At 43.0% G+C, this 15,589-nt stretch overlaps 1 protein-coding gene across 2 annotated transcripts in view; it reads left to right on the top strand.

Annotated features, from left to right (window-relative positions):
* slain1a (SLAIN motif family, member 1a) overlaps window positions 1-14,915 on the top strand; it is a 61,741-nt gene extending 46,826 nt beyond the window's left edge. Inside the window, exons 3-9 of one of the 2 annotated variants that reach the window (XM_041843993.2) lie at window positions 27-167; window positions 6,340-6,426; window positions 7,088-7,243; window positions 12,724-13,071; window positions 13,349-13,531; window positions 13,847-14,162; window positions 14,657-14,915. In XM_041843993.2, coding sequence (XP_041699927.2) covers window positions 27-167; window positions 6,340-6,426; window positions 7,088-7,243; window positions 12,724-13,071; window positions 13,349-13,531; window positions 13,847-14,162; window positions 14,657-14,732 — 1,307 coding nt within the window. In that variant the 3' untranslated portion in view covers window positions 14,733-14,915. The remainder of the gene's footprint in view (window positions 1-26; window positions 168-6,339; window positions 6,427-7,087; window positions 7,244-12,723; window positions 13,072-13,348; window positions 13,532-13,846; window positions 14,163-14,656) is intronic. The other variant, XM_045206414.1, reaches the window with a different exon arrangement.
* The last annotated feature ends 674 nt before the right edge of the window (window positions 14,916-15,589 follow it).

Consider the following 15,589-nt stretch of genomic DNA (forward strand, 5'->3'; position numbering starts at 1 on the left):
CCCCTTCCTCATGCTCTTCTCCCCAGCCAAGTGGAGGAGAAGCATCAGCAGCTCGGGTCTGGTCTCCTCTGTCCGTCCTTACAGCTCCATCACAGAGGGGATATCTCCCCTCAGCTTCCCCATCCTGCCTTACACTAAACCTGCTGCACTAACCACAGAGTCCACAGGTAACATATCCTGCACTGCATGGCCAGCACTATAAAAGCCTACAACTGGAACTGACACACTTACTTTTCTCGCCACTATCCAACCAGCATAGACAGAGTGGTGAACATTTTATTGATTGATCATTTGTCCATAAACGTGTATTTTATCTCATATAGTTCTTATTCCCTTACTCACACCTTACAGTAAGTCACTCGCTCGTGCATTATTCACTCACTCACTCACCAACTTGTTTATGGCTTCCAATGACCTTAAAACCAGCCATCATGCAGTGTATCCGATTTCTGAGATGAATTTTCTGTACAAAGTAACATGAGACAACTAACACTTTATCATCATTAGACAAGAGCAAATTGTGTTTATTTTAGCATTTCTTGCACGTTTGAAAATGCCAGGCTTGTATTTTAGGTAAGATAATGCAGTACTAAGCATTAGAGACTAAAGGAAGACATTTTATCCTCCAGCTTTATAGAACTGCATTGAGAGCAAGTCAGCTAACTTCACATTTTAGAGTGAAAGTTGTAGAGAGAAAATCACCTCAGAAAACCCTAATTTTGATCTTTGGTGATCTTATGTCAGTGGAGGCTCCTCAGAGGAGGAAGGGGAGGACCATCCTCCTCAGTAAAAATAAAAAATGTGTACAACTTTTTAAAAGTTATCCTTTTTAGATACAACTATACTAAATATATTCACATGTTACCAAATAATTGATTTAAACACACTTTATTTGCAATGAAGGTCTACAGTAGCCTCAACAGCACTCTGTAGGGCAGAACCATGGTGTAGCCGGAGGACAGCTAGCTTCCGTCCTCCTCTGGGTACATTGACTTCAATACAAAACTTAGGAGGCTCATGGTTCCTGAGGACGTCCACCAACCTATCAGAGCTCTTGCAGCGTGAACTGACATGTTGTCCACCCAATCAAAGGATCAGATAATGAATCTAGTACTGAAAGCTACAGCTAGCTAGCACTGCAGTGCATACAATGTGGTGAGTAGTTAACTCAAAGAGAAAGACAATAGTTGAACAGTTTTGAACAAATTAATTTCTTCCAAAATGAAGGAGAAGCAAGAGAGAGAGAGATAAAGAGATTTCACAATTTTTTTCACTCTCAGTTTCACTTACTTAGCTAGCAAATGCAGCTAGCTAGTTAAGCCTACTCAAACACCCTGCTATAAAAAGCATAAGCTGGCACACACCCAGAGAAAATTACTTAGTGTAGAGGTGCTGACTAACAGTGAGAACTTTTGGATATCAGAGCAGCGGGAACTCACCAGGAATATGACTTTCCCGAATTGGAATTGGAGGCTGAACCAAGACGCCGCCGGTAGAGAAGAGGTATTCGGAGTGGACTTCTAGTCCGACTCAGGAGGCGTGCTCACCATCCACCACTTCCGAGTATATTACTCGCTAATGTTCAGTCTCTGGACAATAAATAAGACGAGCTCAGGGCGGGGATCTCCTTCCAGAGAGACATCAGGGACTGTAACATACTCTGTTTCACGGAATCATGGCTCTCTCCTGATATACTGTTCCCTTTCATACAGCCAGCTGGGTTCTCAGTAATAAAGAACTCTCCGGGAAGAAGAAAGGCGGTGGTGTATGTTTAATGATTAACTACTCATGGTGTGATTGTGATAACGTACAGAAACTAAATTCCTTTTGTTCACCCGACCTAGAATACCTCACAATCAAATGCCGACTGTATTACCTCCCAAGAGAACTAGCTTCGGTTATAGTCTCAGCCGTGTATATTCCCCCTCAAGCCGATACCATGACGGTCCTCAAGGAACTACACTGGACTTTGTGCAAACTGGAAACCACATATCCTAAGGCCGCATTTATTGTAGCTGGGGATTTTAACAAAGCAAATTGGAGGAAAACGCTACCGAAGTTCTATCAACACATTGACTGTAAAACTTGCGCTGGACAGGAATGACCTGTGCTAAGGTCTATTCAACGCTGGTCTAACCAATCAGAATCCATGCTTCAAGATTGTTTTGATCACGTGGACTGGGATGTATTCTGGGTAGCCTCTGAGAATAACATTGACGTTTATACGGTCACAGTGACTGAGTTCATCAGGAAGTGTATAGGGAATGTTGTTCCCACTGTGATTATTAAAACCTACCCAAACCAGAAACCGCGGATAGATGGCAGCATTCGCGCAAAACTGAAAGCGCGAACCACCGCATTTAACCATGGCAAGGTGACTGGGAATATGGTTGAATATAAACAGTGTAGTTATTCCCTCCGTAAGGCAATCAAACAGGCAAAACGTCAGTACAGAGACAAAGTGGAGTCGCAATTCAACAGCTCAGACATGAGACATATGTGGCAGGGTCTACAGACAATCACGGATTACAAAGGGAAAACCAGCCACGTCGCGGACACAAACGTTTTGCTCCTGGACAAGCTAAACACCTTCGTCCGCTTTGAGGATAACACAGTGCCATTGACGCGGCCCGCTCCCAAGGACTGTGGGCTCTCGTTCTCTGTGGCCGACATGAGTAAGACATTTAAGCGTGTTAACCATCGCAAGGCCTAGCTGGCATCCCTAGCCGCATCCTCAGAGCATGCGCAGACCAGCTGGCTGGAGTGTTTACGGACATATTAAATCTCTCCCTATCCCAGTCTGCTGTCCCCACTTGCTTCAAGATGTCCCCCATTGTTCCTGTACCCAAGAAAGCAAACGTAACTGAAATAAATGACTATCGCCCCGTAGCACTCACTTCTGTCATCATGAAGTGTTTGAGACGCTAGTTAAGGATCATATCACCTCTACCTTACCTGACAACCTAGTCCCACAAATTTGCATAATGCCCCAATAGATCCACAGACGATTCAATCGCCATTGCACTGCACACTACCTTATCCCATCTGGACAAGAGGAATACCTATGTAACAATGCTGTTCATTGACTATAGCTCAGCATTCAACACCATAGTACCCTCCAAGCTCATCAGTAAGCTCAGGGCCCTGGGTCTGAACCCCGCCCTGTGCAACTGGGTCCTGGACTTCCTGATGGGCCGCCCCCAGGTGGTGAAGGTAGGAAACAACACCTCCACTTCGCTGATCCTCAACACAGGGGCCCCACAAAGGTGTGTGCTCAGCCCCCTCCTGTACTCCCTGTTCACCCATGACTGCGTGGCCATTCACACCTCCAACTCAATCATCAAGTTTGCAGACGACAACAGTGGTAGGCCTGATTACCAACAATGATGAGACATCCTACAGGGAGGAGGTGAGGGCCCTGGAGGAGTGGTGCCAGGAAAATAATGAAGGAGCTGATCGTGGACTTCAGGAAACAGCAGAAGGAGCACGCCCCTATCCACATCGATGGGACCGCAGTGGAGAAGGTGAAAAGCTTCAAGTTCCTCAGCGTACACATCACTGACAATCTGAAATGGTCCACCCACACAGACAGTGTGGTGAAGAAGGCGAAACGGCGCCTCTTCAACCTCAGGAGGCTGAAGAAATTTGGCTTGGCCCCTAAGACCCTCACAAACTTTTACAGATGCACAATTGAGAGCATCCTGTCGGGCTGTATCACCGCCTGGTACGGCAACTGCACCGCCCACAACCGCAGGGCTCTCCAGAGGGTGGTGCGGTCTGCCCAATGCATCACCGGGGGCACGCTGCCTGTCCTCCAGGCCACCTACAGCACCTGATGTCACAGGAAGGCCAAAAAGATCATCAAGGACATCAACCACCCGAGCCACGGCCTGTTCACCCCGCTACCATCCAGAAGGCGAGGTCAGTACAGGTGCATCAAAGCTGGGACCGAGAGACTGAAAAACAGCTTCTATCTCAAGGCCATCCGACTGTTAAATAGCCATCACTACCACCCGGTTACTCAACCCTGCACCTTAGAGGCTGCTGCCGTATGTTCATAGACATGGAATTACTGGTCACGTTAAGAATGGAACACTAGTCACTTTAATAATGTTTACATACTCCTTTACTCATTTCATATGTATGTACTATATTCTATTCTACTGTATTTTAGTCAATGCCACTCCGACATTGCTCGGCCTAATATTTATATATTTCTTAATTCCATTCTTTTACTTTTAGATTTGAGTGCATTTTTGTGAATTGTTAGATACTACTGCACTGTTTGAGCTAGGAACACAAGCATTTCGCTACACCCGCAATAACATCTGCTAAATCTTACCAATACAATTGGATTTGTATGATTTGATTAATCATACATATTTCATCTTACAAGTCTGGAAATTATCATAACATAATTTCAAGCACATTAAACTTATGACTTATAAATTATGATCCCTGGCTTGAAGAAATGCATCTAGGCTCACAGAATGAGAACACAAGAGTGTAATGAGGAGCTTATGGGTTCGTAAAAAAAGATGGACGAGCTCAAGCAAAACAAGACTGTAAATATCTTCATCTCCCAATAGGAATCCAGAATGTATCTTACTTTATCTCAACGTAGTAGGCTGCGTCAGAATATTTTATCTAGAGCCTTGATGGTGTCTATCTGTGGCACCAGCCAGGCAGCCAGTCTTATGAACGTTCATTGGCTCAAGACGCCTCCATATATAAATCAATATAAAAGGGTACAGGAATATGATGTACATCGCATGCAATTGGTTTTAGTTGTGCTGATTTGGAATCCACAATGGAGGTTTTATCGTTATAGAGTGTTGATGGTCTATTCTAGGATATCAGTCACTCTAGGTGCCAATTCCAATTCGACCCCTTGCCCCTACCCTTAGGCACTTCATGTACAGTAACTTCAGAAAGTATTCACACCACTTGACTTTTTCCACATTTTGTTGTGTTACAGAATGGGATAAAAGTGGATGTAATTGTCATTTTGGAAGTGGAAGAAAAATTCTAACATTTATTTTTTATTAATGGAAAATTAAACACTAATATAGCTTGATTAGATAAGTATTCAACCCTGTGAGTCAATACAAGTTAGAATTACCTTTGGCAGCGATTACAGCTGTGAGTCTTTCTGGGTAAGTCGTAAGAGCCTTGCACACCTGGATTGTACAATATTTGCCCATTAATATTAAAACAATTATTCATATCTGTCAAGTTGGTTGTTGATCATTGCTAGACAGCCTCTTTCAAGTCTTGCCATTGATTTTCAAGCCGATTTAAGTCAAAACTGTAACTAGGCCACTCAGGAACATTCAATACCATTTTTTTTTGCAGTATTATTTTTATTCTGTACAGGCTTCCTTCTTTTCACTCTGTCATTTATGTTAGTATTGTGGAGTAACTACAATGTTGTTGATCCATCCTCAGTTATCTCCTATCACAGTCATTAAACTCTGTAACTGTTTTAAATCACCATTGGCCTCATGGTGAAATCCCTGAGCGGTTTCCTTCTTCTCTGGCAACTGAGTTAGGAAGGGTGCCTGTATCTTTGTAGTGACTGGGTGTATTGATACACAACTCAAAGTGTAATTAATAACTGCTCCATGCTCAATGGGATATTCAATGTCAGTTTTTGTTTTGTTTTACCCATCTACCAGTACGTGCCCTTTGTGAACCATTGGAAATCCTCCATGGTCTTTGTGGTTGAATCTGTGCTTTAAATTCACTGCTCAACTGAGGGACCTTACAGATAATTGTATGTGTGGGGTACAGAGATGGGGGTAGTCATTTAAAAATCATGTTAAACACTGTTATTGCACAGTGTGTCCATGCAACTTATTATGTGACTTGTTAAGCACATTTTTACTGCTGAAATTATTTAGACTTGCCATAACAAAGGGGTTGAATACTTATTGACTCAAACCATTTCAGCTTTTCATTTTTTATTAATTTGTAAACACTTTGACATTATGGGATATTGTGTGTAGATCAGTTACACAAAATTTCAATTTAATACATGTTGAATTCAGGCTGTAACACAACAAAATGTGGAAAAAGTCAAGGGGTGAGAATACTTTCTGAAGGCACCGTATTTTTGAAAGGGTTAGATTGCTGACAGCAAAATGGTAATAGTTCCATCTTGACCTTTGATGCTCGCTAGGTAGACTTTTTTTTTGCATTATTTCAATTATATATTTCTTTCAAATCTGTACAAGTGCCTAAGGAGTATGGGCTAGGGGTTGATTTGGGATAGTGTGAAGGCTTTCTATGGCTCTCCCTCTCTATTTTGAACCCATTTCCTCTCTTTCTTTTTTCCAGCTCCATTCTCTGCATCCAGCCACCCTCTGCGCCAGCAACAGACTCTCCCAGGGAGGGGCTCCTGCAGCCTTAACTCGGCTTACCACAGTAAGACTCATCACTGTTATGAAGCATGATGTACTATTGCTGAGTTAAAAGACGTGAAGACCCATAATTCCATGAGTGATCATGTTGTCCTTGCAAGTAATAACTCACACTGAAATATGTTCATTCACCAACAGTACTGCAGCATGCTCACTCCACAGCAATATCATCAACTGAAATATATCACACTATTCCCAAAACATTTGTATTTACCTCATATTTTACTTCCACTGAACTATTGTGTTCAGTACACTACAGAAACAGTAACGGAGCTGCAGTGAATTCATAGATTAGCTTTAACAACACATTACTGTACCATACATTACCGTCTCATTATTATCTGAAGCTGTGGAAGACCATCGTCCAACTTCCAGAACCCTATATCGGTTTTGATTGTTTGTTTTTTAAAGCGTCTTTGAGAATCTCATTTGAATGAAAATAGAAAATAATTTTTTTTCCCCGTGTAGCTCAGTTGGTAGAGCATGGCGCTTGCAACGCCAGGGTTGTGGGTTCGTTTCCCACGGGGGGCCAGTATGAAAAATGTATGCACTCACTAACTGTAAGTCGCTCTGGATAAGAGCGTCTGCTAAATGACTTAAATGTAAATGTAAAATTATTATTATTCATTAGCGTACATTAGCATACATTACTGTGTCCTCTGTAGTTGCAGGTGTGAGTCGGCAGCATGCTGCGGTCAGCCCCCAGTCTTCCATGGACAGTGAGGTGGGCACCTCAGAGCTGGAGGATGGCACTATATCTATGGGCTATAAACTACAGGACATGACGGACGTACAGGTCATGGCTCGACTGCAGGAGGAGAGTGAGTAGAGTACGCTCTACTGTTTTTGTTATGATAAATATCTTCATCAGTTGGAAATTGTACATGTAGAAATGAACAATAAACTCAATAACACTTTGTATTGGATACACCTTATGAACACGCTAGATGATGTGGAAGGAACATATGTAGCTGTAATGCTAACAATATATTTTGTTCAACCATGAAGCATAAATGTGACCGACCGGCTCGATTCGGTCTTATGTAGCAACATTTGAAATTATGTTTTTTACATTGGATAAAAGTAGAAAAAAGTATATCATACACTACAGTTGAGGAACAATGGGAAAGTAATTCTGCTTTGAAAGTTGATAAACTTGTAACCCCACATTTGAAGAAATGGCCCTTGAATGTTTTGGTACACCTATTGGAGAGCTCTTCTTTGTCTACACCCATTCAGCATTGTTCACACCCTCTTAAGCCTTAGCCCCACCCATCTCTTTAAGGATTCACATGAGGCCATGTGCTAAACAGAGTGAGTATGGTAGTGTATGTTTGTATACAGTTGTCGCAGTGACATCATGAACATTCTATTGTCGTCCGACATCAAATTTGTCGTTGTCGTTATGAAAAAGTATAAACACAAAAACGACAGGCTGCATGACATCAGCAGCCTGGTGGTCCAAAATAGCATAACTGGTGTATTTTAACAACAATAAACCCATGCAAACCATGCAACTAAAAGCAACTTTCTAAACAATGTTTTGGTTAGTTTCTAGCTTGTTAGCTAGCTAACGTTAAGTTAGCTGGCTAGCCAGTTCCAATAATAACCATATCATAAACAGTGCATTCGGAAAGTATTCAGACCCCTCGACTTTTCCACATTTTGTTACGTTACATTATTCTAAAATGTATTTAATAGTTTTTTCCCCCCTCATCAATCTACACACAGTACCCCATAATGACAAAGAAAAAACAGGTTTCTATAAAGTTTTGCAAATGTATTAAAAATAAAAAACTGATATCACATTTACATAAGTATTCAGACCCTTTACTCAGTACTCTGTTGAAGCACCTTTGGCAGCGATTACAGCCTCGAGTCTTCTTGGGTATGACGCTACAAGCTTGGCACACCTGTATCTGGGGAGTTTCTCCCATTTTTCTCTGCAGATCCTGTCAAGCTCTGTCAGGTTGGATTGGGGAGCGTCACTGCACAGCTATTTTCAGGTCTCTCCAGAGATGTTCGATCGCATTCAAGTCCGGGCCCTGGCTGGGCCACTCAAGGACATTCAGAGACTTGTCCCAAAGCCACTCCTGCGTTGTCTTGGCTGTGTGCTTAGGGTTGTTGTCCTGTTGGAAGGTAAACCTTCGCCTCAGTCTGAGGTCCTGAGCGCTCTGGTGCAGGTTTTCATCAAGGATCTCTCTGTACTTTACTCCGTTCATCTTTCTGTCGATCCTGACTAGTCTCCCAGTCCCTGCCGTTGAAAAACATCCCCACAGCATGATGCTGCCACCATCATGCTTCACCGTAGGGATGGTGTCAGGTTTCCTCCAGACGTGACGCTTGGCATTCAATCTTGGTTTCATCAGACCAAAGAATCTTGTTTCTCATAGTCTGAGAGTCCTTTAGGTGCCTTTTGATAAACTCCAAGTGGGCTGTCATGTGCCTTTTACTGAGGAGTGGCTTCCGTCTGGCCACTCTACCATAAAGGCCTGATTGGTGGAGTGCTGCAGAGATGGTTGTCCTTCTGGAAGGTACTCCCATCTCCACAGAGGAACTCTGGAGCTCTTTCAGAGTGACTATCAGGTTCTTGGTCACCTCCCTGAACAAGGCCCTTCTCCCCCGATTCCTCAGTTTGGCCGGGTGGCCAGCTCTAGGAAGTGTCTTGGTGCTTCCAAACTTCTTCCATTTAAGAATGATGGAGGCCACTGTGTTCTTGGGGACCTTCAATGCTGCAGACATTTTTTGGTATCCATCCCCAGATCTGTGCCTCGACACAATCCAGTCTCGGAGCTCTACAGCAATTCCTTCGACCTCATGGCTTGGTTTTGGCTCTGACATGCACTGTCAACTGTGGGACCTTATCTAGACAGGTGTGTGCCTTTCCAAATCATGTCCAATCAATTGAATTTACCACAGGTAGACTCCAATCAAGTTGTAGAAACATCTCAAGGATGATCAATGGAAACAGGATGCACCTGAGCTCAATTTCGAGTCTCATAGGAAACGGTCTGAATACTTATGTAAATAAGGTATTTCTGTTTTTTATTTTAAATACATTTGCAAACATTTCTAAAAACCTGTTTTCACTTTGTCATTATGGGGTATTATGTGTAGATTGATGAGATTATTATTTTTTAAATCAACTTTAGAATAACGCTGTAACGTAACAAATTGTGGAAAAAGTCAAGGGGTCTGACTACTTTCCGAATGCACTGTAGCTGACAACGTCTTACCTTTATCTAATTTGTAATCATTATTACAGGAAAATAACTCACAACAAGATCATTTTTTACAAGTTAATGGTGAGCCAATTACAGAAAATAGCTTAAGGTTGTGAGTGTGACGAGAAAAAATCAGGGCATTCTACCAGAGAATTTTAGAATTTGGACACTGTCTCGTTGGTCTAACGTTATCCTAATTTGACTTTGGTGCAGGTCATGTTGTTCTTCACATTACAGTGTATGGTAAACACACTATATCAAATAAAATCAAAGTTTATTCGTCACAGGATACAGAATGTGTAAACGGCACAGTGAAATGGTTACTTGCATAGTGAAGTATTTTGTTTAGACATGTAGCTAGATAAACAATTAACCATAATCCCAACTCATAATGTTACATTAAAATTTTAGTCATTTAGCAGACGCTCTTATACAGAGCGATTTACAGGAGCAATCAGGGTTAAGTGCCTTGCTCAAGGGCACATCGACAGATTTTTCACCTAGTCGGCTCAGGGATTAGAACCAGCGACCTTTCGGTTACTGGCACAACGCTCTTAACCACTAAGCTACCTGTTACTATCCTGCATGAATCTACAGGTAGCTAAAGCTAACCAACTAGGTTCAATGTTAACTAGCTAGCTAACATTAGGCTATAACTAGCAATGCAAATGGATCGGAGTTACAAATAATATTACTACACAGATCATACACATAACATTAGCTAGAGAGCCAGCCAGCCAGCTAATGTTAGCTAGCTAGCTTACAGTACGCTTTAACTTGCAATGAAAATGACTTTCTGACTAAATTAAAAACGTATAATATCAGAAAATGTAGCTAGCTAGACTCTCTTACCCGTATACATTGATGAACACTTCTCCCTCTCTGTCACGGATGTCATGGTTGCCCTTAGTTTAAGATGTAATCCTCCGCATATTTGCAATCAAGCACCTTAGCTATCAATGCTTCCACTGGGCATTCCACTGATTTCAAAACTCGCTCCTCCAGAAAGTGGAGAGTATTAGCAACACTTTTGCAGTTCTTTGTGATATCTTTTAAAAAAGCAGCGTTAGAAAGGATTAACTACACATACTGACCAGCTCATGTTATAGACAGAAGCGTGTTACATGGTAGACCAATCCGAACTCATCTCTCGGCATGTCTGGCCCATCCATTATCTCAGCGAATCGTGGCTAGTGGGAAGGTTCCTTTCTTTTTCCATTGCTAAACCAACTAGGCTCATAATTTAACAATTTTATTCGTATTTACAGATGGCATACAAGTTTGTTATTAAGGCACATGAAAGTTCACATGTTCCAAAATGCATTTCTGCCCAAAAATGCATTTTGATAAAAATAAATGTTTACGTTCAAATGCCTCTCCTAGTGACGCGTGACATATGCCTTGTTTCCCGAAACGAGTCACAAATCTGCTCACACTGTTTATTGAACTCAAGGCCTGTGAAATTTAAACCAACATGATAAGAAAATAATTGTCAAACTATATTTGGAAAGTTGGCCTCTCCCTACATTCAACAGCATGACACTGATGTATGAAGCTGTGTTTTAGTGGCCAAGGTCAAACTTCTATTACTATACTAAACTATTTTAAGACACCATTATCTTGTGTGCGTGTACGTGTGCCATCAAAACCCTGTCACACAACTCCCTCGGATCAACTGAGACAACAAAATCCACACACGTGTCTATAGATCCTCAGCTTCCTTTGGATGCCTCCGGGCCAGGGTCTTCGATAATCGTAACCTCAAGACCCACACCAAGGTCGCAGTATACAATGCTGTTTGTGTCTCCACCCTGCTTTACAGTTCAGAGACCTGGTCCGCATACAGGGGACACATAAACATCTTGAAAGCCTTCCACATCAGAGGCCTCCAACGCATCTTAGTGCTAAGCTGGAAGGACAGAGTACCGCACAATGATATCCTCGCCAACACCAAGTCGACCAAGTCGACCTTTGAGGCAAGCATGGTTAAACAACTCTTCCATTTGTTTTGCCACGTGATCCACATGCCTGAGCACCGCGTCCTCCACCGAGTTCTCTACGGCCAACTAAGTGCAGCCAAACGCTCTGCTGATGGTCAGAAAAAGCGCTTAAAAGACCACAGCAAGGACATCCTGAAGTGCTGCAACATCAACCCCTTAAGCCTACAAACTCTTGCACTCAACAGGTCCATTTGACAGTCCTCCTGTGCCAAAGGGGTTCAGCACCTCGAAGATACCAACTTACAGAGGAGAAGCGAGAAACTCACCCAGAGACACCAACGCGCAGCTGTAATTACGCCATTGGACTCACAGCATACTGTACGTGTCCCACCTGCAGCAGAGTGTATGGCTCCCGCATCGGTCTCCACAGCCACATGAAGTGGCACCAGCACCAAAAGCGCTAACCTCCCACTACCCCCTATCCACAATGGACAGCCAAGATGGGGTGTGTACGTGCGTGCTTGCGTGCGCCAGTGCGTCCGTGTGTGCATGTGTATCCTGTTGTTTTTGGGTGTGTTTATGCCTAATCATAGGCTGCACCTCCCTCTAACGGCGGCGCAATAGTGGTGCCCTAAAGTCGTGATAAGCCCTGTCATTCTGGACAGATGCTAACGACGTTTAATAAAAATTACACTGTAGTGCCTGGAAATACGATGACATTGCTAAAGTAGTCAAATATTTAGTAGGAAACAACTTTACCAATATTATCATGTCATCAAATTTACTTAAGACAGATAGCAATGTTGTCATTAGCTAGCAAAGTTGGTCAAAAACAGCTAGTGATGCTAACGTTAGCTAGCGAAAACCTGGTATCCTCCCCTCAATCTTAGCTAACTAACTAACGTTATACTGCATCTAAAGTCAATCTGGCGACATCAAAATGTTGTCAAAAGGTTTTCCTACTAATTATTTGCCTCCTATTATTTGCCTCCTATATAATGCATTTTTTATGATATCTTCATCAACGCTCATTGACGAGTAGAATGCTCAGTCGGGCATCAGTCCAAAACTAACGTTCAAAAGAATATTGTGATGAAACATGCAACCCACGAATACATGTATGTCTCCCTTCACCAGGCCTGCGTCAGGAGTATGCCACTAGCTCTACTTCAGCCACGGCCAGCCGTCGCAGCTCCAGCTTCTCCCTCCGGTGCAGCAAGATGGACCTGGAGGAGGAAGAGGAGGATGAGGAGGGCTACAACCATCTCCCTCCGCCCCAGCCTCGGCTGCTCCGGACCGGGTCCATGCAGTGGGGCAGCCTGTCTCACTCCCACACCTTCTCCAGTATCTCCAGTATCAGGGAGTGCAGCAGACGCAGCACCTCCACCCCTCAGTACTCCCCCAGTGGGCTGTCCCAGTACCAGCAGCAATTCTCCGGACCCTCCAGCCTCATCGTGGACACATATGGATACAGGTCCAGCACAGGTCAGTCTAGAGCTGGGGTGTTCCATCCTGGTAGACCCACAGGGTGTGCAGGCTTTTGTTCCTGCCCAATGCTAACACATCTGATTCAACTGATCAGCTGATCATCAGGCCTTGAGTAGTTGAATTGTGTTGGTACTGAGCTGCAACAAAAGCCTGCACACACTGTTGATCTCCAGGACCAGGACTGAACACCATTGGCCTAAAGGAAGAGGAATACGTTTCATGCATGTCTTCCCGGTTTGATTGCAATGGATTTTTAACTTCCCTCGTTACGTAGACAAGCTGCGGAGAAGCATGCCCAACCTGATCCGAGCTCCCAGCATGCATTGCGATCCCAGTGTTGTTCCAAGCCTGGTGTCTTCTGTCAATCAATCGTCTGGCCCCTCCTCCCTGCCAATAACCATGCGGAACAGCCAGAGCTTCGACTCGTCCAATGGGCTCGCCCGACTTCAGTCCTCCAGTAAGACCCCTCCCATCTTGGTCTACCGTCAGTTGTATCAGTACAGGAATCCTGCACACTGTTTTGCCCTTTATGTTTATATATTGTTTTCCACCTTCTCTTATAGAGTTTTTATATTTTTGATACGTGTTATGTATAATATATGTTGATTCTTTACACAATGACTTAACAGTGAAGGAACATTCTGCACACTGTGCTTGCCAGAATCACCTGTTTATTTAAGTCTATTTAATTTAAGCTCATTGCACCCCACATTCTTGGGTTAGAATAGTTTGATGACTGACTAACCCGTCTTTCCTTTGCCCCCGTCTTCAGTTCCCTCCGCCGGCCATCTCAGCCAACGGTTCCAGAGTGTGGGAAACTTCCAAACGACCCCCCGACACCCCGTCAAGGCCACAGCCTATGTCAGCCCCACGGTCCAACAGGGTCCCTCCTCCTCCTCCAACACCCTCTCTACCTCTGTCATTCTTCACAACATCCCCAGCAGTGCACCCCAGCCCCTCAAAGGCACCATCCCCAGTGGTGTCCCCCAGCCCTCCTCCATCCCCCGTAGTGCTCTACCACGACCCGCCTCCTTCATAGGGACTGGTGGCACCCCCCGCCCCAGCAAGATCGCCCAGTCGACACACAGGTAAATAGGGTCATTCAGATTAAGGGTGGATACATGCCTGTCTATTATACTTGCCAAATTAACATTATCGTACAATAAAAAATTATATGATTATAGATTATCTACTGTATGTTATTTATGATATTATATAATATTACCTGTAGTTGATTATTGTAGCCTCAGGAATGTGGGTACTTTATCGAGGCTAATGTTAAAGATAAAAGTATGATAAGAAGCAATATTTCTATAATATGTTGTTGTTACACTTTATTGGAAGGGTACATACATAAGAACTTCATATGCAGTGCAATATAACCTCATAAACGCTAATGTCAATAGTTACGATTGTCTTTTCATGGGTCTAAACGTCATTTTTATGTCTCAACTCTCCCATTTCATCCTGAGTGACTGTATCTCTGAATCTCTCTCTCTCTCTATATATATATAAATATATATCCCTCCCTATCTCTCTATCTATTACTCTCTCTCTCTCAACCCCTCTCACTTTCTTGCAGTCTACTGACCCCCCCAAAGAGCCTGGCTGCACTAAGCGCCCTGAGAGATGGCAGCTGGAAGGATGGCTGCTACTGAACCCGTGATGTTGTATAACACCTCATCATCATTGGGTTACTGTACGATCTCTATGTTCTGAACCAAGGCCTGAGGCCATGGAATATGGGCCATATGGGTCGCAGCTTAAAGGGATACAGTGCCTTCAGAAAGTATTCACACCCCTTGACTTTCTCCACATTTTGTTGTGTTACAGCCTGAATTTAAAATGGATTAAAAATAGATTTTTTGGTCACTGGCCCATAATGTCAAAGTGTAATTATGTTTTTTTGTGTGTTTTTTTAACTAATTAAAAATGAAAAGCTGAAATGTCTTGAGTCAATAAGTATTCAACCACTTTGTTATGGCAAGACTAAATGAGTTCGGGAGTAAAAAAAATTGTTTAACAAGTCACATAATAAGTTGCATGGACTGTGTGCAATAATAGTGTTTAACATGAGTTTTGAATGACAACCTCATCTCTGTACCCCACATATATAATTATCTGTAAGGTCCCTCAGTCGAGCAGTGAATTTCAAACACAGATTCAACCACAAAGACCAGGGATGTTTTCCAATGCCTCGCAAAGAAGGGCACCTATAGTAGATGAGTTAAAAAAATAATAGAAGCACACATTAAATATCCCTTTGAGTATGGTGAAGTTATTAATTAAGCTTTGGATGGTCTATCAATACACCCAGTCACTACAAAGATACAGGCGTCCTTCCTAACCATGAGGCCAATCAATGGTGACTTTAAAAGAGTTAACGAGTTTAATGGCTGTGATAGGAGAAAACTGAGGATGGAACAACAACATTGTAGTTTCTCCACAATACTAACCTAATTGACAGAGTGAAAAGAAGGAAGCCTGTACAGAATAAAAACTATTCCAAAACCTG

The sequence above is a fragment of the Coregonus clupeaformis genome, chromosome 23 (genome assembly GCF_020615455.1).
Source record: "Coregonus clupeaformis isolate EN_2021a chromosome 23, ASM2061545v1, whole genome shotgun sequence".
NCBI classification, from domain to species: Eukaryota; Metazoa; Chordata; class Actinopteri; order Salmoniformes; family Salmonidae; genus Coregonus; species Coregonus clupeaformis.